The sequence below is a fragment of the Haliotis rubra genome, unplaced genomic scaffold, assembly GCF_003918875.1.
Source record: "Haliotis rubra isolate DU_JTF1 unplaced genomic scaffold, ASM391887v1 Scf497, whole genome shotgun sequence".
Lineage (NCBI taxonomy): Eukaryota > Metazoa > Mollusca > Gastropoda > Lepetellida > Haliotidae > Haliotis > Haliotis rubra.
The window spans coordinates 505144-525075 of NW_025767187.1; the positions used below are offsets into that span (position 1 = coordinate 505144).

At 44.0% G+C, this 19932-nt stretch overlaps 1 protein-coding gene across 1 annotated transcript in view; it reads left to right on the top strand.

Annotated features, from left to right (window-relative positions):
* The window catches only part of LOC124291566 (laminin subunit alpha-like), a 95297-nt gene that overhangs the window by 54180 nt on the left and 21185 nt on the right, over positions 1-19932 (top strand). Inside the window, 16 exon segments of the mRNA XM_046728586.1 lie at positions 192-278; positions 711-922; positions 1665-1765; positions 2335-2515; positions 3157-3294; positions 3635-3786; positions 4200-4304; positions 4448-4559; positions 5068-5238; positions 6125-6321; positions 6766-6882; positions 7764-7921; positions 9049-9187; positions 9670-9763; positions 10228-10344; positions 10642-10827. Of these exon segments, the coding sequence (XP_046584542.1) occupies positions 192-278; positions 711-922; positions 1665-1765; positions 2335-2515; positions 3157-3294; positions 3635-3786; positions 4200-4304; positions 4448-4559; positions 5068-5238; positions 6125-6321; positions 6766-6882; positions 7764-7921; positions 9049-9187; positions 9670-9763; positions 10228-10344; positions 10642-10827 (2267 nt within the window).

A 19932-nucleotide genomic window follows, 5' to 3' on the forward strand; every position in this document is an offset into this window, starting at 1 on the left:
ACTTTCATCTTGATGCGTCAAAGTCCATTCAGCATAAGTCCTGTACACCCTGCTAGTGAAACTCATAAAATGAACCTGGAATTCCTCTGAGCCTGAGGTTGCTTTCAGCTTAGTGTTAACAATCCATTCCTTGAAAACATGGTTTAGTGATGAAGTAATTGTATTCCCTTGTAATGTTTTTGTCTCTTTAGTTTTGCAGCTTCCTGTGTGATATCAGAAAGTGGCCTCACTACCTTTTGTGAGTGCCTTCCCGGATACTATGGTCCCAATTGTGAAAGGTAGGTGGCATCTAGATGTAAAGGTACCCCAGCTTGCCACAACTGTGTATGACATTGCCTTTGGGGTTCCATGAAAAATCTCTCAGAATCCCATAACATTTGTAACAGCCAACTAAAATGGAGATTGGTGGTTATAATTTGTGACCTGATGGTTAATTTGTCATTGATAGTTACTTGTCCTGTCACTCACCTGCTGACAGACAGAAGGCATGGTGTATTCATAACCATGCTTTGGCTGAACATGACTTTTCACAGGCTGCCATGTTTGCTGGAATATTAGACCGCCATTCACAAACTTGCCTGTTTTTATCATCCTGCTACCATTTCCTAAAGTGTTTTTGCCTCCGAACAATTTTTTCTTTGTTAACCTTGTTGCCCATCCTCAGTGACTCCAACCTTTTTCATGCCTACTATTTTCCTTTCCACCCCTAGCTGTGCTTCTGGTCACTATGGCAACCCTTACAATGTTGGTGAGAGGTGCCAGCAGTGTGGGTGCAGTGGTAACATCAACCTCAATGACCCCTACAGCTGCGACCGTTACACCGGCGAGTGTCTCATCTGCCTCAACAACACCGCTGGCAGCTACTGTGACAGATGCCAGGATTGGTATTATGGCGATGCCATTCAGAGAAAGGACTGTGCAAGTAAGTATATGTTCTACTCTTTTTATGATAAAGATGTATTTACCTTGAGATAATTAATCTGCCTTTACATACTACTTAATATCCCATTTCCTTTTTCCAATACTATTTGTCATTCCCAAACGTTGGGTGGCAGTGTTGGTTGGTTTCTTGTTTAACTCCACGCAGAGCATTATTCCAGCTGTAAATAATCAAGTCCGGACCAAACAATCCAGTGATCAACAGCATGAGCATCAATCTTTGCAACTGGGATATGATGACATGTGTCAACTATAGTTATTGTCCAGAAGGCAGGAATTGTGTTCTAGATGGTTCACGACTGAAAGGAATTCTGTAATCTGTATCGTGTTTTTTCCTTGTGAAGCTAAAGACAAAACATTTTACGGATGACAAATTCTCCATGCTATATTGATACAACATTTTGGTAAGGTTCGATATACCTTTGTTTAGCAAGACTGTAGCGAGACAGCACATTCTTTTTCATAGAGATCCTCCTTGGGCTACATGTAAGCATAAAAATGTCTGTTTTAAATCCCTACGACAGTTGTAACTATATTTTGAATAAAAATATTTACAAAACAAAACTACCTTTTGTCTTATGAGACCACCCCTACAGGGCCCCTTGGAACCCTGACGGTCAAGAGCAGGTAACTCTAGGCTATAACCTCATACCTCACTTTCCATGCTGTCATTCTTGACCTACCAACTTCTATAAAGGTAATTAATAATAATGTTTTCCTTACAGCCTGTGCCTGTGACACATGCGGTTCTGAAAGCTGTGACAATAGTAACGGTGTCTGTACTTGCAAAACTAATGTGATTGGCCTGGACTGTGATGAATGTGCAGTGAGTATATCCAGCCAATCAATAGTGTTTAACAACACAGATAGTGTTTTGTTCAAGATCATGGAGAGATAGTTTTTTTGGTTTAAGAGTATAGTGTTATATGTCATGGATCGCGTTCCCATTGACAAAGGGATTGTAGAACATCAACTGAGTTAGCATGGTAAACCAATGCAAAGTATGGGAGATATAACTGTTGTACTCCAATGTCTTTGTGAAATGTTGCTCTTCATGACAACTGAAAAGAAAGCAGAATAGAAAAGACTGACTGCCTGACTGAGTTTTGGTTTTACGCCGCTTTTAGCTCACGGCGGGGGACACCAGAAATGGGCTTCACACATTGTACCCATGTGGGGAATAGAAAACAGACAGTAACTAAGTTATAACATATTTACATACTTAAGTGACACCAAAAGGTGGTAGCTAAATCAACTAATTCACTGTTCTCTGATTTCCTTATTGTATTTGAAGTTAAATAGTATCATACTGCTAGAAACACAGATTTGAAATTATATTTCCTTTCAAAGACTTGATGTTTCCACCATGCATGACATATTTTCTTCCTCCTCCAGCCTTACACATGGGGGTTTGAGTACTGTATGGGATGCACCAGCTGTGATTGTGGGGCTGCCTCCATCTCCCCCCAGTGTGACCTGAGGACAGGTCAGTGTGAGTGCCAGCCCAACGTCATCGGACAGAAGTGTGACCAATGCCAGGAGGGCTACTGGAACTATGGGGCGGCAGGATGTCAACGTGAGGACTTAAACTGTTGTTGTTGTTGTTGTTGTTGAAGTCAGGGTATATTTCAGATGTGTCCAAAACATGTTTAACATTCACACTGGGCTTAGAAGAACCATGAATTCATCCACTGTCTGGAATGGGCAGGATAGGCTCATGAACACCTGTTATTGCTATTTGATACTGATTCATAAACACAAAATATTGTCAGTATCACACTGTGGATTTTGCTTTTACCTGAGCTTTTATTTGATATAGGAAATGGTTTTATCACTGTTATTGAAAAACAGTAAGTGAAATAAATGGTTCACCATCATGTTTTGAAATGCTAAATAGAGTGGAGGAGTATTGAGCTTTTTTACACTGATTCTAAATTATGCTCGTTGTTTAACGTAACATTTTAGTTCAATTAAATTCAAGCCATATCATCACTTTCATAGTTCCCTTTTATAGAAGCTTTGAAAATTAAATGTTTGCCTTGAATCAATTGGAATATTTGGCCTCAGGATCCATTATCTTTGTTAAAACATAAACAATGATACAATCCTCAAGAAGAATAACAACAACCCCTATTCATGCTCTTAAAATCCTGAAAACAACATGAGATACAATGTAACATTTTAAGACAGATATGTTTGATATTTGTCTGTTTTCAGGCTGTGAATGTATGGGAGATGGAGCTGTGACCTGTGATGCTGTCAGTGGGCGGTGTCAGTGCTTGCCTGGTGTCACTGGGGAGATGTGTGACAGGTGCTTGGACAGATGGGTCCTTATACCAGAAGTTGGATGTCAAGGTATTGCATGCTGGCATGCTCTGTGTGTGAAAATAAATGTCTGGTTCAGATGAGCTAATAATCAACTAAACCTGAACAAAACATGCCACATGGGATGAGTACTTTACAATTTTAGTCTGTTATATTTCATTGTAAAGGGTAAGGAACCTCAGATTATTGTGGTACTTGTGGACCATATGACTGTCCACTATGAAAATGAGGGTCAGTATTGAAAGTATAGGTCCATCTGACTAGTACTGGTGAGAAATTCAGGGTTATTTGTTTGTGTTATAGTCCTCTGAAGAAAACAGCCATTAGCACTATTTGTTATTGGCCTTAACTCTGTCCCCTGTTTTGTCAGAATGTGGCTACTGTGTCCATCTTCTGATGGATGACCTTGACTTCATGGACAGGAACGTCACAGTAAGTCGGCGAACACTTGCTAGTGTGTCTGTTGGAGTTGCTGCATTCCAGAAACTCTCGGACATGAACCAGACCATCGCTGACCTCAGGGTAAGATGCTTGCCTCATGATGCTATTTATCACACAACAAACTACTGCTATATGTTAGCTAAACTCTGTCCTGTTCATACAAAAGGATAGTATTGCAAGTGAAACTAGTAAATAATGTTGCTATGTGAAGAGGGTGAGGGCAGTAGTAGGATTTTGAAAATTTGGCTACAAAACTGTTTGGTCTTAGGTACTGATTAGGAGGTCAAGTTTGCCCTTGTTGTTCCACATGCATCCACTTATACTGGTCACTGTAGCCTTTTGGCCTCTCTCATCAATAGCTTTTATTGTGACAAGTTAGTATTGACGACAACACACAGTAAAACAACTATGTGTTTTATATTTTTCATATTTAACCATATTATGTAACTAAAATTTTGCTATAATAACTGAAACTGATATTCTCCTTTTTGCAGCCTCATGTTCGCAACCTCTACAAAAACACAGATCCAATTGATGTGACCCCTTTTGAGGACGAGATTGCCAAACTGGATGACAGTGCAATGAGAACTCTTGATCGAGTAAGTTTCTGTTTGAATTTTGATTTGTAAATTGGTTACAATAAAAGAATCACCAATTCTGAAAAAGGCATCCATTACATGATTGCTTATCAAAACGGAAAGATTTCTCTCTGTTGTATGCTGACTCTGTTCGTTGTGTACAGGCTGTGTATATCGATGCGGAGGCTACAGCTCTAGGTAATGATGTGGACAGCCTCCAGGTTGCAGCATATGACATGGAGAGCACTATCACCGAGAGTACCCAGGATGGTCGTGGTAAGATGCAGATCAAATAATACCGAAAGTTATGCTGATCGTATATTTCTCATATAGGGGCGGTTGGGTAGCCCAGTGGTTAAAACATCTGCTCGTCACACCAAAGACCTGGGTTCCATTCCCCACATGAGTATATTGTGTGAAGCACATTTCTGGTGTCCCCCGCCGTTATATTGCTGGAATATTGAAAAAGTGACATAAAACCCTACTCAGTCACTCACTATTTCTCATATATACTGCATTTCATATAGATTCTCATATGAAAAAGGCAGTATGTATTGCCCTGTTTGAAGAACTTCAAGTCATCCATTTTAAGAGCTGCAATATTATCGGAAGGAATGTTTTCTCCATTGCTTTTAACATGATCTAGTGAGTTGTATGCTGGAGATGATTACCTTGAGGGTCTGTTTCTTTGTCAGTTTGCTAAGATCTGTGAAAAATGAATTTAGTGACAACTGTAGTGGATTAGTGTGTACCTATCTTGTATCCTGGATGGTGACTATTTCAGCTGCTGTGACAGACGTCAGACAGGTGTTACAGCGTATCCTGGCCGGCATCCAGGTGGCCAACATTGACACATACATCCGAGAAGCAGAACGTATCTTACAGGAGATCGTGTCCAGGGACTTTAGTCCCAGGAATGACTCCGCTATAATGGAACTGATGGAGGCTCAGAAAGGTATGAAGAATAGCCACTTCAAAAACTGAACCTGTATAGCCTGTGTTCATTGTACCCCCCAGTATCTATGAGTATTAAGTTGTTGCTTGTGAAGTGTATAATGTTATGAGGAAAGACTTGCATATGGAAGTTCATTCCATTATCAAAGATGAGTTCAAGGCCTGTCTAGGGGCATCTTCTTTAGAAAAACAAATGTAAATGTGATATACTTTCATGTAAAGTCAAAAGTGTTGGAACATGAATACACAGATTTCATGTCTTATCCTTCATGCTGTCAGTTGGGTGGTGGGGTAGCTTAGTGGTTAAAGCATTTGCTTGTCATGCCGAAGATCCGGGTTCAATTCCCCACATGGGTACAAAGTGTGAAGCCCATTCCTTGTCCCCATTGCTGGAATATTGCTAAAGACTCCACTTGCTCATGGTTCAATTCCCCACATGGGTACAAAATATTGCTGAATAGCCCATTCCTCATGTGTCCCCTGATGTGATATTGCTGGAATATTGATATTGCTGGAATATTGCTAAAAGCGGCGTAAAAACCAAACTCACTCACTTGCTCATGCTGTCAGTACGATCAACTGATGAGTAGTGGTTTGGCGTCCTTGTGGTTACGAGGACCCGGGTTCGATTCCCCACATGGGTACAAAGTGTGAAGCCCATTTCTGGTGTCCCCCGCCGTGATATTGCTGGAATAATGCTAAAAGCAGCGTAAAACTAAACTCACTCTCTCACTCCTAGTGGTTAAAGTGTTTGCTTGTCATACTGAAGACCCTGGTTCTATTCCCCACATGTGTACACTGTGTGAAAGCCATTTCTGTTTGCCAAGGTACAGAAGGAATATTTGTAAAAGCGGCATAAAACCTACCACACTCACTCCCTGTTTCAGCCCTGAACCAATCTGATGAGCTTCAGATGGCTGCTGCAGAGCAGTTGGAGTTCCTGAACAGCATCCGGGACAACATCACAGACGCTGAGGCTCGATACAATGATCTGCAGAATAACACTTTGTTCTCTGACATTGATTCAAGGAAGGCTCAAGAGCTGTCTAATCAACTGAGAAACAATGACCTTGCAGCCCTACTGGTGAGTTCAACACTAAGGTGTGCGTGTGTGCGTGCGTGCATGCATGTGCGCGCCAGATAGCCTGGTAGTAAAAGTGGTCAGTGATCATTCATCACTTACTGATGAACACTGAGTAAATGCACATATGTAAATATTTTTTAGCTATGACACATGATCAGTCAACAATGCAGTCTATTGTTCTTTGGTATTTATATTTGTCACCTTTGGGGATTAATCAGGTTGAACATGCAGAAGCAGCAGAGGTGTGTAGACATTTTGTACATTCATGTTATGTTGACACATTTGCATAGATTGATGCTCATGCTGTTGATCACTGGATTGTCTGCTCCAGATTATTTACTGACTGCTGACAATAAGCTGGAATATCACCGAGTGCGGCATTAAACAACAAACATTTAAGTTAAGGATGCCTAGTATGACTTGTTTGTTATTGTTTGTTTGCAGGAAGACATTGATGACATCCATGAAGGGGAGAAAGATACAGTTGGCCTTTTGGATGATGCTAATGAGCTGATTAATGGAGCAAGAGATGCGCTTAACAGGAGTGAGGATGCCTTTGAGGTAAGTAAGAACACAGTGCACTTGCTCTTTACTTATGTTTTGTAGGGTTTTGAAGGCAGATAACTGGGAGTTTCTTATTTAAAATTTGTAATTGAAGATACCATGAAACTGTTTCCTGTGTTGCAAATGATTCTCAAATCTGTATCCATGTAATTTTCACCTGGGAATTAAACATGCCAAATGAAATGTCTTTTAGCCACAGTATCTGAATGTTAATGTGAACTGTTCATGAAGAACAGCTTTTCATTGGATGAGAGATGAAGCCTGTATTCTTGAAATGACACAAATTAATTGACTACTTCCACATCTCATGGGAATTCCTTAGCATGAATGTATACAGAAGTGATGTTTCTGACCTTTAAGACCCTTTAATGCTGTACTGGCATTTGAGCATATATTGGGATAAATCATAGAATTTACCACTGTAACTCCATACCTTTTCAAGAATATCCGTCCTATTACCCATCCCAGTTAACACAACAAAGCCAGGCACATCCAATCTCCAACATTCATACAGTTTGTGTCTGACTCAGTTTATTGAGGTGTGAACCTTCACAGTCACAAAGTGAAAGTCAGTTCTTCATAGTCAGTGGGGTAGCCTAGTGGTTAAAGCGTTTGCTAGTCATCCCGAAGACCCGGGTTCGATTCCCCACATGGATACAATGTGTGAAGCCCATTTCTGGTGTCCCCTGCTGTGATATTGCTGGAATATTGCTAAAAGTGGCTTAAAACGAAACTCATTCACTCAGTTGTTCAATGAATTAAGGGTGCTTGTTGAAGTGTTTGTGAGCTCATGACAGCGATAAAGAACTGATAGAACATGCCATCTAATAGGTCGCAATAAACCACCGTGAATGAATGTCAATCTTGTTTCTGTTCAGGCTCTACAAGATGTGTCAGGTCAGTTGGATTCAGCCTTTGTCACCATGACAGAGGCACAGGATATACTGACGAACAAGCTTGAGGACGTGGAGCCCCTGGTCAACCAGAGCATTCAGAGAGCCGATGACCTGGAGAACCAGGCTGAGGCCCTTGACCAGTAAGTTGACTCCAGACATTATAACCATACTTCTCTTCAAAATTTTAGACTCACTAGTGTAAAGATAGCCACTTACTTCAAGCAACTCTCCTAAACTAAATTTTGCAAAATATTCCATACTGTTTCAAGGTACTGCTTACACATGAACTGATGTATTGTAAAACAAATTCGTAATGTTGAAAAGAATTTTGTCATGAGTTCAATAAGTGATAAAATTCAGTGAAAATTGGCGAATTCTTAACAAAACTTTACACAAAAACGCAGCTGTTCACATGCAGGATATTTGCACATGCTTTTCAGCAATTTGATGCATGATCCTCATGCAATTCATCTGCATAAGGTTTGCAGTTGGTTCCTCCAAGTTAGTGGAGAAATCAATCTTCGATGTAACCATGTATATATACATATACACTACAGCCAAATCTGGGTTAGTTATGGAAGTTACATTTGTCTTAGTTGAAAGATTTATTTTTGGAATGAGCTCCTGAATAGCTGCTATATTTTGCACCATATGCTTTCAGTACAATAAGATAACATGGGACTGGTGGATGGGTAGCCATAGTACTCATGATAGGTCAGCATGTTACTGCAGATTGGTAGACATGGTACTGGTGGGAGGTTGTCATGGTACTATAGATGGGTTGTCATGGTACTATAGATGGGTTGCCAAGGTACTATAGGTAGTATGTGGTATGATCATGGTACTACAGATTGGGTTGACATGTACCATGTCAGGTACTATAGATGGATGGGTTGCCAAGGTACTATAGGTGGTATGTCATGGTACTATAGATGACCAAGGTACTATAGATGGGTTGTCATGGTACTATAGATGGTACTATAGATAGTATGTCATGGTACTATAGATGGGTTGTCATGGTACTATAGATGGGTTGTCATGGTACTATAGATGGGTTGTCATGGTACTATAGATGGGTTGTCATGGTACTATAGATGGGTTGCCAAGGTACTCGTGGTAGATCGGTATGGTTCTATAGATGGGTTGGCAAGGTAACTAAAGATGGGTTGCCATGGTGCGATAGAAATGTTGGCATGGCTGTGAGGTTATCAGTTGGACAGACCCTGGTGAGTCTGAAGTGAAGTAATGCATCTATGACTCTGTCCAGGATGTACACAGACACAAGGCAGGTGGCCGCTAATGCTCTCCAAGCTGCCAATGCCTACAAGGATATAGTGGATGCCATCAACAGTGCTGAAAATGCTTCTGCCAGTGCAGAACAAGATGGAGAGGATGCTCTCAGCAAAGTAAGTTGTCCAAAACCTTCTGGTCTTCCAGAACGGAAGACTCTTTTAAGATGAAGTTCTTGGTGGCCTGTAGCTGTTGTGAAAGCAGGTGGTCACAAATAGAAAATTGCCTACGGCCTACAGTTACATACTTCAGGCATGTCAGAAACCTACCTGTGTGAGTTCACCAAGTTTGGTCTTCCTTGTGTTTTGTGTACCGTATGTACCAGTTCCTGTGGGTTTCACAAACTTGGTGAATATCTTAACACAAGCAACACTTTGGGCTTTGTTCAACATTAGACTGACATGTTGTAATGTAACTGGAGCAGTATTCTAAATGGCATTAATCCAAGCTAACTAACACATTTGGATTAGTGACTGTCCTGAAGCTGTGAATGTGTCTTATTGTCGTTTGAGAGCATGTTGCAGCAAGCTGAATAGGTGCATAGTTTCTTGTGTGTGTGTGAATACAGTTGACTATTTCCTTGATCTCTCATTTCCAGTCCAGTGGTGTTGGCGACAAATCTGCCAAGTCCAGAGAGCGCAGCATTACACTTTTGGAGTCCGCAAATAATGCCTATGATGCAACACAGACGGGTACTTCTAAACTCCTGCAACTTTATTGTATAAAATAGAAAATGGTTAAAACTGCAATAAAAATCAGCAAGTGGTGTGAAAATAGATAGAAACAGTTAGCCTATATTGGTTGTTTTGACTGAATATTTACAGCAGTAATTATTGCTGGGAAACTGATTATAAAGGAATTTATAGCTCTCACGATGGGATGTAGGTATAACCAGAAGAACCTATAGTTACTATGATGAAATGATGGCACGAATCTCTCATGTTACATGCAGCTATGACATTGAAGAAGCTCAGTCATGTGTTTTTTCAAAACAAATATGTACAGTAATTCTGTATGTTAATGGTCATATAGAAACCAATAAAGTATCCATCGAAACACATGCTATAGATTACTTTCAATGTTACATGTATGTCAATCTGAGTGTATAATTCTTGTAAAATTCTTCAATGAGATGAAGACTTCATGTGTTTGACAGATCTGCGTGTTGACATCAACAATGCCGTTGATGCTCTAAGCAATGTTGGTCTGATGAATTTGAAAACACAGAAGGACTTAGATGAAGTCGCAGCTGCTCTTGGCAATCTACCCTCACGTATGTAATATTAATGTGGATTATAAGGGCAGTGGTGGAACCTAGTGGTTAAAATGTTTCATTATCACGCTGAAGACCTGGGTTTTATTCTCCACATTGGTACAATGTATGAAGCCCATTTCTGGTGTTTAAAGCTGTTATACTGCTGTAATGTAGCTAAAAGCAGAGTAAATCCCAGCTCACTCATGTTGATTGTGTAAATTATTTTGTAAATGGTGGTAAACATGCTAATGGTTCTCTGCAGCCTCTGTGTGCCATATATCAAGGCTTGACTCACAATCTTTTCTTTTACCTCAGGTGATTCTGGAGACCGAGCAATGAAGGTGACAAATGAATCAGTGGATGCTAACTCGCGTGCAGGAGCTGCACAGGAGCGTGTGAAAACGATCTTGTACCTGCTGCCTGAAGACAAGATCAAGATTGAGCAACTCACCAACCAAAAGTTTGCCACCAAACGGCTGTTGGAGGGGGTTGAGAAGCAAGGTTAGAGATGTTATCAGTGACTGAACCGTACAAAACCAGGTTTTTTGAAATGTGTACATGTGATCCACCTCATGTTCCACTAAGATAAAGAAAAGTCTTTTGGGGTGTTAATCCTCCTGTCTGAATAATATTAATCTTATGATGTTTCTCCTTTGGGTGGCATTTAGAAGCTGGTATGATGAATAGGAGCAGTATCTTATGGATGGACAACTTCTTTGTTGCAATGGATGTGACATTTCAGTGTTGATGCTAACACTGTTCTCAAGTTTTTTTAGAGACATTTTAGAAGTTGTGAAGATGAAGGAAAACTAAGTTCTATGGATAGTCAACTTCTTTATTGCAATGAGTGCAATGTTTCGGTGTAGGTACTAACACTGTTATCAAGCAAGTGATAACTGTGTTAGTACCTACACCGAAACGTCGCTTTCATTGCAATAAAGAACTGTTATCAAGCAAATCACTTTCGCAATAACTTGTTTGATAACTGTGTTAGCATCTACACCGAAACATCGCATCCATTGCAACAAAGAATTTGTCCATAAAATATCTAAGTTTTAAACTTATCCTATCTCACGGTATGCACTTCTCTCTCTTGCTTCGACACTGAGTGGAATGATGTAAACTTTTTCTCCCTAGGCCTCTCTTGTCCATCCGCCCAAGCACTCCATGCTACCCTCATTATAAGACAGCTTCCTAGTTGTCATGGAAAACATGCAGCATGCTCCAACCATCATTCTCCTTCTTGTCGCACTTGAGTGTGAATGTGGTTTATTTTACTCATCATTTCTACAATACGTTTTACGATACGGGGAAGACCGACCAACCTAAGAAGAGAAAGAAATGTTCGCAGTGTAACAAGGTTTTCCCTGCTAGTGATCCACATTCTTTGTGTGTCGATTGTGTGGGACAATGCAAATGGGAAACTTGTTGTGAGAAATGCAAGAATCTTACCTTTGAGGCCTTTGGAGGTTACACCAGGGCCTGCGCTTGACGTATTGCTGATAGAGCACGTTAGACGGACCCAGTCCCACCAAGAAAGGCAAGTTTAAGTGTCCTACGTTATCTGCTCATCAGTCACAGTCCCCTCTCTCTAATGAAGGAGGATTTAATGAGAGTGTCGTCAGACTCTTATTTATCTGAAGATCTCCGGAAACTGCTTGGCTCTCAACATTCCAGCCCGAGTCCCTAGTCTTCGACCACTTACCGTGTGGTGGTCGTCGAGCGTTCTGCCACCCCCAGGGTACTTCACTACAGCGGGACCTTCTAACTACGCTCTCCGTGTCTCACTCCCCGGATCAGTTATCAAGACCTGGGTTATCAGTCTCGATGGATAAGAAGCAGCTGGTTTCTTCACCTGACTGTCAGGATCACATTCGCTGTAGCCGTTCAAGGTCACGTTGCTTGTCCAGCAGTGACAGGAATCGGTCTAGCTCGCCAAAACGGTTGTAAGACGTTGTTGCTCCAACTACTTCCCATTCGGTGAATAAAGTGTTGTCTCCTGTGTACTGATACCTTGATCATCCACTTCGCTGAAGCCTGCAAGTTCGTTGAATCACAGTTCACCAGATCACGCTTCGCTGGACCGCACCACTCCAGCTCGACTTTCACCAAAACAGCATTCGTCGTACCAGTCTTCGCCAGACCAGCACTCCACGAATCAGCTTTCTCCGAACTGGCTTTCGTCGAAACGTCAGTCTACTCATCAACATTCACCGGTACGGTCTTCTTCCAAACAGTTTTCGTCGAAACAGCATACTAGGCATCAGGTTTCACTGAAACGGCGTGTTTTGAGTCGCTATTAACTGAAACGCCATTCCTCGATTCAGTATTCAGCAGAATGCCCTTCTCTGGATCATATGTCTCTGAGTGCTTCCCTGAACTCTGTTGGCTCTTCCAGTCATGTCTTCAGCACGGATATGGCTTTCACTGAGTCGTTTGGATCAATCACCTATTATTCTTTGGATTTGTTCACCGGAAAGACCTGTTAGGTCTAGTTCACCACCTAGACGCCACTCTTAGAATCATTCGTATTCTACTAAACACACTACTTCAACTACTGCGTTGAGATCCGTTCTCTGCTCAAAGTCTCCTCATCGGGCTTCGTCTTCTCGTCATCATGGGACTTCCAGTTCAGTGCATTCAACCTGTCAACCTAGATCTCCTACACGATCGACTTCTGCCTATCCTTCTCAATCAATGTTCTTGTTATGATACGTCCCCTCCTCACTCCCAATCTCCTCAGCGGGTCTCCATTTGTGCGTCTTCACCTGGTTCGTCCCCCTCCAGACGTAGGTATAGCTCTACAGATAGGAGATCTACTCATCTGGGTTCAGATTACAGATATCAGCATGCTATGACTTCAGAAGGGGCTCATGCCTCCTCACGTCTCTCTACTCGGATTTTATCAGATTCTTGGACTCCAGCACAGGAAACGACACTTCCCCCAGATCTGGCTGTGATGTTGCACACTATTACCACCACTTGGAATCAGCGACATTCTACTCAATCTGTGGGGAGTGCTCCTACCCTTAGACCATCTGTGCGGCGCCCAGTCTTGGTCTTCAACTGGAACCTCCGTCTCCGGCACGTTCGGATATTGCTTCCCCAGAGGGAAGTCTGGATTTTGTTGATGAACCCCAAGAATTAGCATGGACAGTGGAGGAACTCCATCTCCCTATGTCACGGAATGCGGAGGACTTAGCACATCCTTTCTTCATGAGACAACGGGACTTGGCGTGTATTACACTTCCACCACAACCTTGTGTTGCTCACGTCATTGGATCATGCCTTTAAAAGCCTTAAGAGGATTAAGGACAGTCTGTCTTCACCTAGATTCTCCTTATCGGCATCTCATTCCCATGGTTTCCAGTCGTTGGCCACTTGCATCTTCGGTGGATGAAGATGTCCAAACACTTTGTGGAAAAAGGACTTGTTCAGGGTTTTTATAGTTTGGCATGAAATGCATGTGGACCCGTTTTTTTGTAAATATCTCTTCATCCAATGACCCAATCGATCTCAAACTGTGCAAGTGGATGTTTTGTCAGACAACCTAATCACATTGTAAATCACCGATTTTATGTATTTGTATTAAAGAATCTGTCTATGTAACTGTCAACAAAATAAACAGCAGAACGCAGACTGCTTGCAGAGGGAGGGAGCCAATGACCTGTAACAGCGGCAGTGTTGGGTCATAAAGGTCAACGTTCGTCAATGTAGGTCAGCTATGCACGTGACAGGTATGAAGAGGTGTCACAGGTCGTGAATAGGGTAAGGTGGGTGCCAACTGTTAACCACCATGGAGTTAGTTTCTCTGAGTTGTTCAACATTAACCACAAAACCCATTAGTGCGAATTATTCTGTAGGTTAACATCTTTAAATTTTGCAAATAGCCGGCGAATGACATCTCTGATGACCCTGATGTCAAAAGAATCTAACTTTGGATGCCTACCTTTTTGTACAAGGTTTTGTTTATTGGTTGTTGGTTTATTTTTCACAATTTTTAGCACGATGTTCTTTTTCATGCCAAGAGCAAAAGTTGTACGTTTCATGTAAACCGACACCTTATAAATCGGCGCGGTTTGCTACGTTTGCTCTCTTTTTTATAAAAAATTCAACACATTTCTAATTAAACGTTTAGCATAATCTAAATAAGCTTTCATGATGTCAGCTAGAAGTAGTCAATGTGAATGATTCAAACGGTCTATCACTGTGCAGTGCACAGGTAACTATCATGAACTGCACGTGCATTGACCTTTATGACCCAACACTGCCGCTGTTACAGGTCATTGGCTCCCTCCCTCTGCAAGCATTCTGCGTTCTGCTGTTTATTTTGTTGACGGTTACATAGACAGATTCTTTAATACAAATGCATAAAATCGGTGATTTACAATGTGATTAGGTTGTCTGACAAAACATCCACTTGCACAGTTTGAGATCGATTGGGTCATTGGATGAAGAGATATTTACAAAAAAACGGGTCCACATGCATTTCATGCCAAACTATAGTTGAGGACAGAACTGTTTCACATGGACACAGCTGTTCGTCGCTCCTTACCCTCGATTAACTGCATCATCTCGGCGGTGGACGCAGTTGTGGCATCAGTAGAGCATTCATTCTCCTACCAAGATGCTTACATTATGGGCTGTATGTCCCAATTTCAGATCATACTGGACCAGCTGTCTCATTTCCTTGGTTATCTCTTGGCAGTTCGGCGTCGTGGCTGCTCAGTTTGTCTTCGTGGGATGACAGGTTTAAGGCTAAGCTGTTCTGTCAACCGTGGTCTTCAGAGTCATTATTTAATGGCATGGTTGGGGAGGTTTCAGCGAAGGTGGATAAGGACCTCAATTTCAAGTTTCGGTGAAATTACTGAAACTCCAGAAATCCCATCTGCAAGATTCCTTGAAACAGAGACAGACTCCTCTTTTCGTGCCATCTCATCCGGAACTTGGTCAGGTTTTGTGTGGCCAGTCGTCCTGAAGTAGAGGTAGCAAGTCCTCTTGTGGCACCTCCTCCAGACATGCTCGCAAGTCTGACCCCGGGGTTGGGAGTGGGGCCCCCATGCAGTAACTCGTCGAAACAATGGCATACTGGGAATTCCCACCTCCAGCCGTCCCCAATTACGACTCCCCAGTGGGCGTGAGATTAAGGAGGTTCACTGCCAATTGGACCATCCTAGATGATCCTTTTGTGACCAACCTTCTCTACAGCGGCTACCAACTTCTAGTCATCGGGCACCCTCCTCTGACAGTGCATCCGGTACATCACAGTTACCCCGCGGACCAGATCCAGTTTCTGTGCTCCACCATAGGTACGCTTATAGAAAAGTGTGCAGTCCAGTCTCTCTGTCCAGCGCCCAGCACTCCGGGGTTCTCTTCCCCCATCTTTCTGGTTCCCAAGAAAAACTCCACAAAACTAAGACTAATTTTCAACATGGAAGTTTTCAATGCCCACTATCTCCAGCGTCTGCCTCGCTTCAGGATGGTATCGATCGTCCTTTTTCACACCATCCTGAAGAAAGGAGATTTTCTTGTCAGCTCAGACCTACAGGATACATATCATGTGCCCATTCATCCGGATTATTGGAAATTCCTCCAATTCGTATTCCAAGGGGTCCATTATCAATGTGCATTCAGGCACAGAGAGACCCAGTCTTTCTTTTACATCAGTTGGAGTTCAGCATGAAGCTTCTCAAGCAGCTGGGTTGGCTGTTAAACGTTGCAAAGTCGGAACTAACACCGACCCAGACACTTCAGTTCATTGAGGCAACTTTTGACCTGCATCAGGGCCTGATTTTCATCCCCCAAGACAGATGGATGAAAATACAACATCTTGTTCCGTTAGCACTGTCACAGGCCAGGATCTAACGGCAGTGGCAGGAAATTTTGGGCCTCAAGCATTGACACGGCGAGGACAATTGCAACTACGTCCGTTGCAATGCTTCCTGCGACCGTATCTCGTATCAGAGAATCCCAATGAGTTGATTCATCTTCCCGAACCCTTACGTCCTCTTCTTCAGTGGTGACTTGTAGAAGAGAATGTTTGATGCCATTCATTCCAACGCACCACTTCTTCGTCGACTCTTTGCTCAAAGGTTGGGGGGATCACTTTCTTCATCAGCAGAAAAGAGGTTGCACATCAACGAGCTCGAGTTCTTGGCGGTCCTTCTAGCCATTCAGCATTAGGTGGAGGAACTTCGAGGTTCTTCTCTGCTGATCCAGTCAGACGACTCCTCGGTCGTCTGGTACATCAACCACTTCGGGTCAACAGGATCAGCGAACCTTCTTCAGCTGGCATTTCGATTCTTTCATCTAGTCGATGCTCGAGCCAGACACTTTCCCGGAATCAGGAATGTCATCGCAGATGCGCTGTCACACTCTGACCGACATGGAGTGGCAATTGAACCCACAGATCTTTCAGGAACTGATGTTCCCATTATCAAGGCCCCAAGTGGACCTCTTCGCAACACAGTTCAATCATCAGATCCCAAAGTTTGTCTCTCTGATACCAGATCAGCTAGCATGGGATCTCGACACCCTGCCGATTTCGTGGGAGGGGCTCAATGCTTATTCCTTCTCCCCTCCAGCTCTTCTATCCAGAGTAATCCAGAAACTCCGGTCAACCAGGCAGATTCAACTGCTTTTGGTTGCGCCTTACTGGCTAGTCAGGACTTGGTTTGTCGATATCGCACAGTTCGCAGACCTAAACCGAGTTCCTCTCCCTGATCGAGACGATCTGTTGTTACACCCTCACTCGGATCGGCGCCACGGAGCACATCGCACCCTGTCCCTGCACGTTTGGCGCATTTGCAGAAGTACTTAATAGCAAAGGGGTATTCTCGGAGAGTGGCTGTGGCCATTACTTCTGCTCATCGGACCTCCACCCGCTCATTCTTTTTCAAAAGAAGTCCTCCTTGGGGTACATATAAGCATTAAAATGTCCATTTTAAAAGCCTACGACAGTTGTAACAATATTTCAATAAAATATTTTACCAAACAAAAAACTCGTTATGTGTGGTGAGACCACCCCTACAGGGCCCCGTAGAGGGCCCCCTACAGCCAAGAGCAGGTAACTCTGGCTGTGTACCTCGTACCTCACTTTTCATGCTGTCGTCGGCCGTGTAGGTCGCATTGCATGGTCCAAGAAGCTTAATAAAGAGAGAGATGAGTGAGATAGAGTCAAATCCTGTATGTATGGTTCCTTTTTTCGCTTCGGTAGCCAGCTGGAATCTTTGTATGACTTTTTCATTCATGATTTGTTGTAACTTTACCGGCGTTAACTCGCTGGTCTCCAGCCACGTGGCAGGCAAGATGGCGGACCGCGGGGTCCCGCTTTGCTTTCCTTCTCCTGGCTTTAGAAAAAGCCTTGTAGTCGGTCGTAAAAGGGCTGATATTTCATTTTGTAGATTATACTTGCCTAAATTCCTCTTTTTCCAGGCTTTAGGTAAGTTTTGCTTGAGTGTTTTCATGACGCCATTTGTCGCCACACATGTTGCTCTTTGTCACTTATGTATTTAATTACGCCGCTATTATGGCTTTGGCGCCTAGTATTTAATAGCTTTGCTGTAACAGTTAAAATATCGCCCGGCGTTGTATTTTGTTCTGTTTTGTTGTGTGCATATTATATTATGTATATCGTGACAGTCCTTGCTATTGTCATAGCGTGGTTCTGTTTTTGCAGCCCAAGGGGTGTGTCACCTGTAGCGGCAGTTTGTCGCCTTCAGGATCGCCACCTGGTTTGCTTACACGTTGTTTAGCGGAGGAAGCCCATGACGAACAAGGTTGTTCTATGTGTCAGGCTTTCTCCCCGCTCATCAAGTCCAGACGTGCTGATTACATGTTCTACACGCCCTACTTCAGGCGGGGACATTTGGGGTCAGGAGCAGCCTAAAGACAAAGATAAAAAGCAAAGAAAAGAAGGCTTCGCTTCCTCTCTTTTGGGATGCTCTTAACGGGCTGAAGGGTGCGGGCCTCCAGCTCAGTCACCTGCCATCCCTCAACATCACAGGCACCTTCCCCCTCCTGTCCCTGTTTCTAACCAGCTAACAATTGATTTACTTTCTGATATATTGCAGAAGCAGATGGATTCGGTCCACACCTCGCGGCTGACGAATGGCTGGCCTCCGCCAGGAGATTGGCGCCCGCCAGGTGCGGTGTGTGTGCGGGTCTATGGCGGCAGTGCTCCCAACCTCAGCTTGGGCTCTGGTGTGGGGTTTCTGTCGGGGTGCGCCGGCTCCAAGTCTCGCCTCGGGTTGCTGGCCACCTCCGCTGTAGTAGTAACTACTACCGGCCCGAGCCTTGGCTATGGGTCTGGTCCAGTAGTTAGTAGTTTGGCAGGCTCAGTCCCTGTAGTTGCCGCTGCCAAGATTGGTCCCACGCTATGCATGGGCTTGGCCGGGCCATTCCGGTGTCGGGATCATTTTGTCTACCATTGAGGAATCCCAGCATCGGCTCTTCCTCGCCACGGCACCGCGACTCAGTATCGAGTCTTGGGTCAGGTGTGCCGGGCAACCCGGCTTTGCTCGAGCCTTTGTCCCTCTCTGTAGACCCTCGGATGATCCCTCAGAGCTCTCTGGTTACAGAGACCTCACTCATTGAGGATCGATTCGAGGAGGCTATGGAGGAGGATGAGGGTCGGGAGGAGTTGGGCACGCCTTTGGTTTCGCTTCGGTCGTCCCTGAGGCAGGTAACGGAGGCGCATTGCTTCTGTCCTGCTCCCCAGGTAGTGGTCAGTACTGGCGACCCGACCCTCAGGAGTTTCAGCCTCCCAGGGAGGCTTTTGCTCCCACCAAGGTGGGGACACAAGACAAGGGATATTACCTCAGTCTTGTCTGAGGTAATCAACCCTCCTCTGTGGTACCAGGTCCAGGTTCGATTTGCCAGAACTTGACCGCCCGGTACCTCATGGGGGAGGCTTGCTTTACAATCCCCCAGTGGTTGACCCATTGTGTTTACGCATCGGGTCGCCCTGGGGGTTCGTCGGGTAATTCTATGGCTTCAGCTAAGCAAGGTCGCCCGGCTTCCGCCGCTCACGCACTAACGCTACAGCACTTAAATCCGCCCTATCGCATCCTTTGAAGAGCAATACCGCAATGCGGTTCAATGCCTCAAAGTGACGACATCCATTCCGCCTACATCTCGGTGTTGCAGAGGCAACTACTGGATGTGGGTGGGGTGGAGGAAGATTCGCCTCCTCCACCTTGGCTAAGCAATTAACGGAGGTACAGTCACATCTAGCCAGCGATTCTATCAGGTCGCCGGGTTGCCAAATGATGTCGGCGGTGATGGGCCTCCGTAAGCCTGTGGCTTTCCTCGTGGCGAGTATTAAGCCTGCGCCACGCAACAGGCTCTGCTGGCTGCCATTCCAGGATGGGTTCTACCCTGTTCCCGGGGCAGCTACAGTAGTCCGGGGAGGCCGCGAGGCTGTCTCAACCTTCAAGGACTCTAAGCCCTTGCTGGAACAGCCTCACATGTCTCGCCAGCGCCCCCGGTTGCCTCCTCCGCGATATCCTTCTGCCGCCGGGCGGCTGAATCTGCTAAATGGGCTCAGCCCTTGCAGTCGCTGAGGGTAAGGGCAGAGGCAGGGGCAAGGGGCATTACACGGCGCCC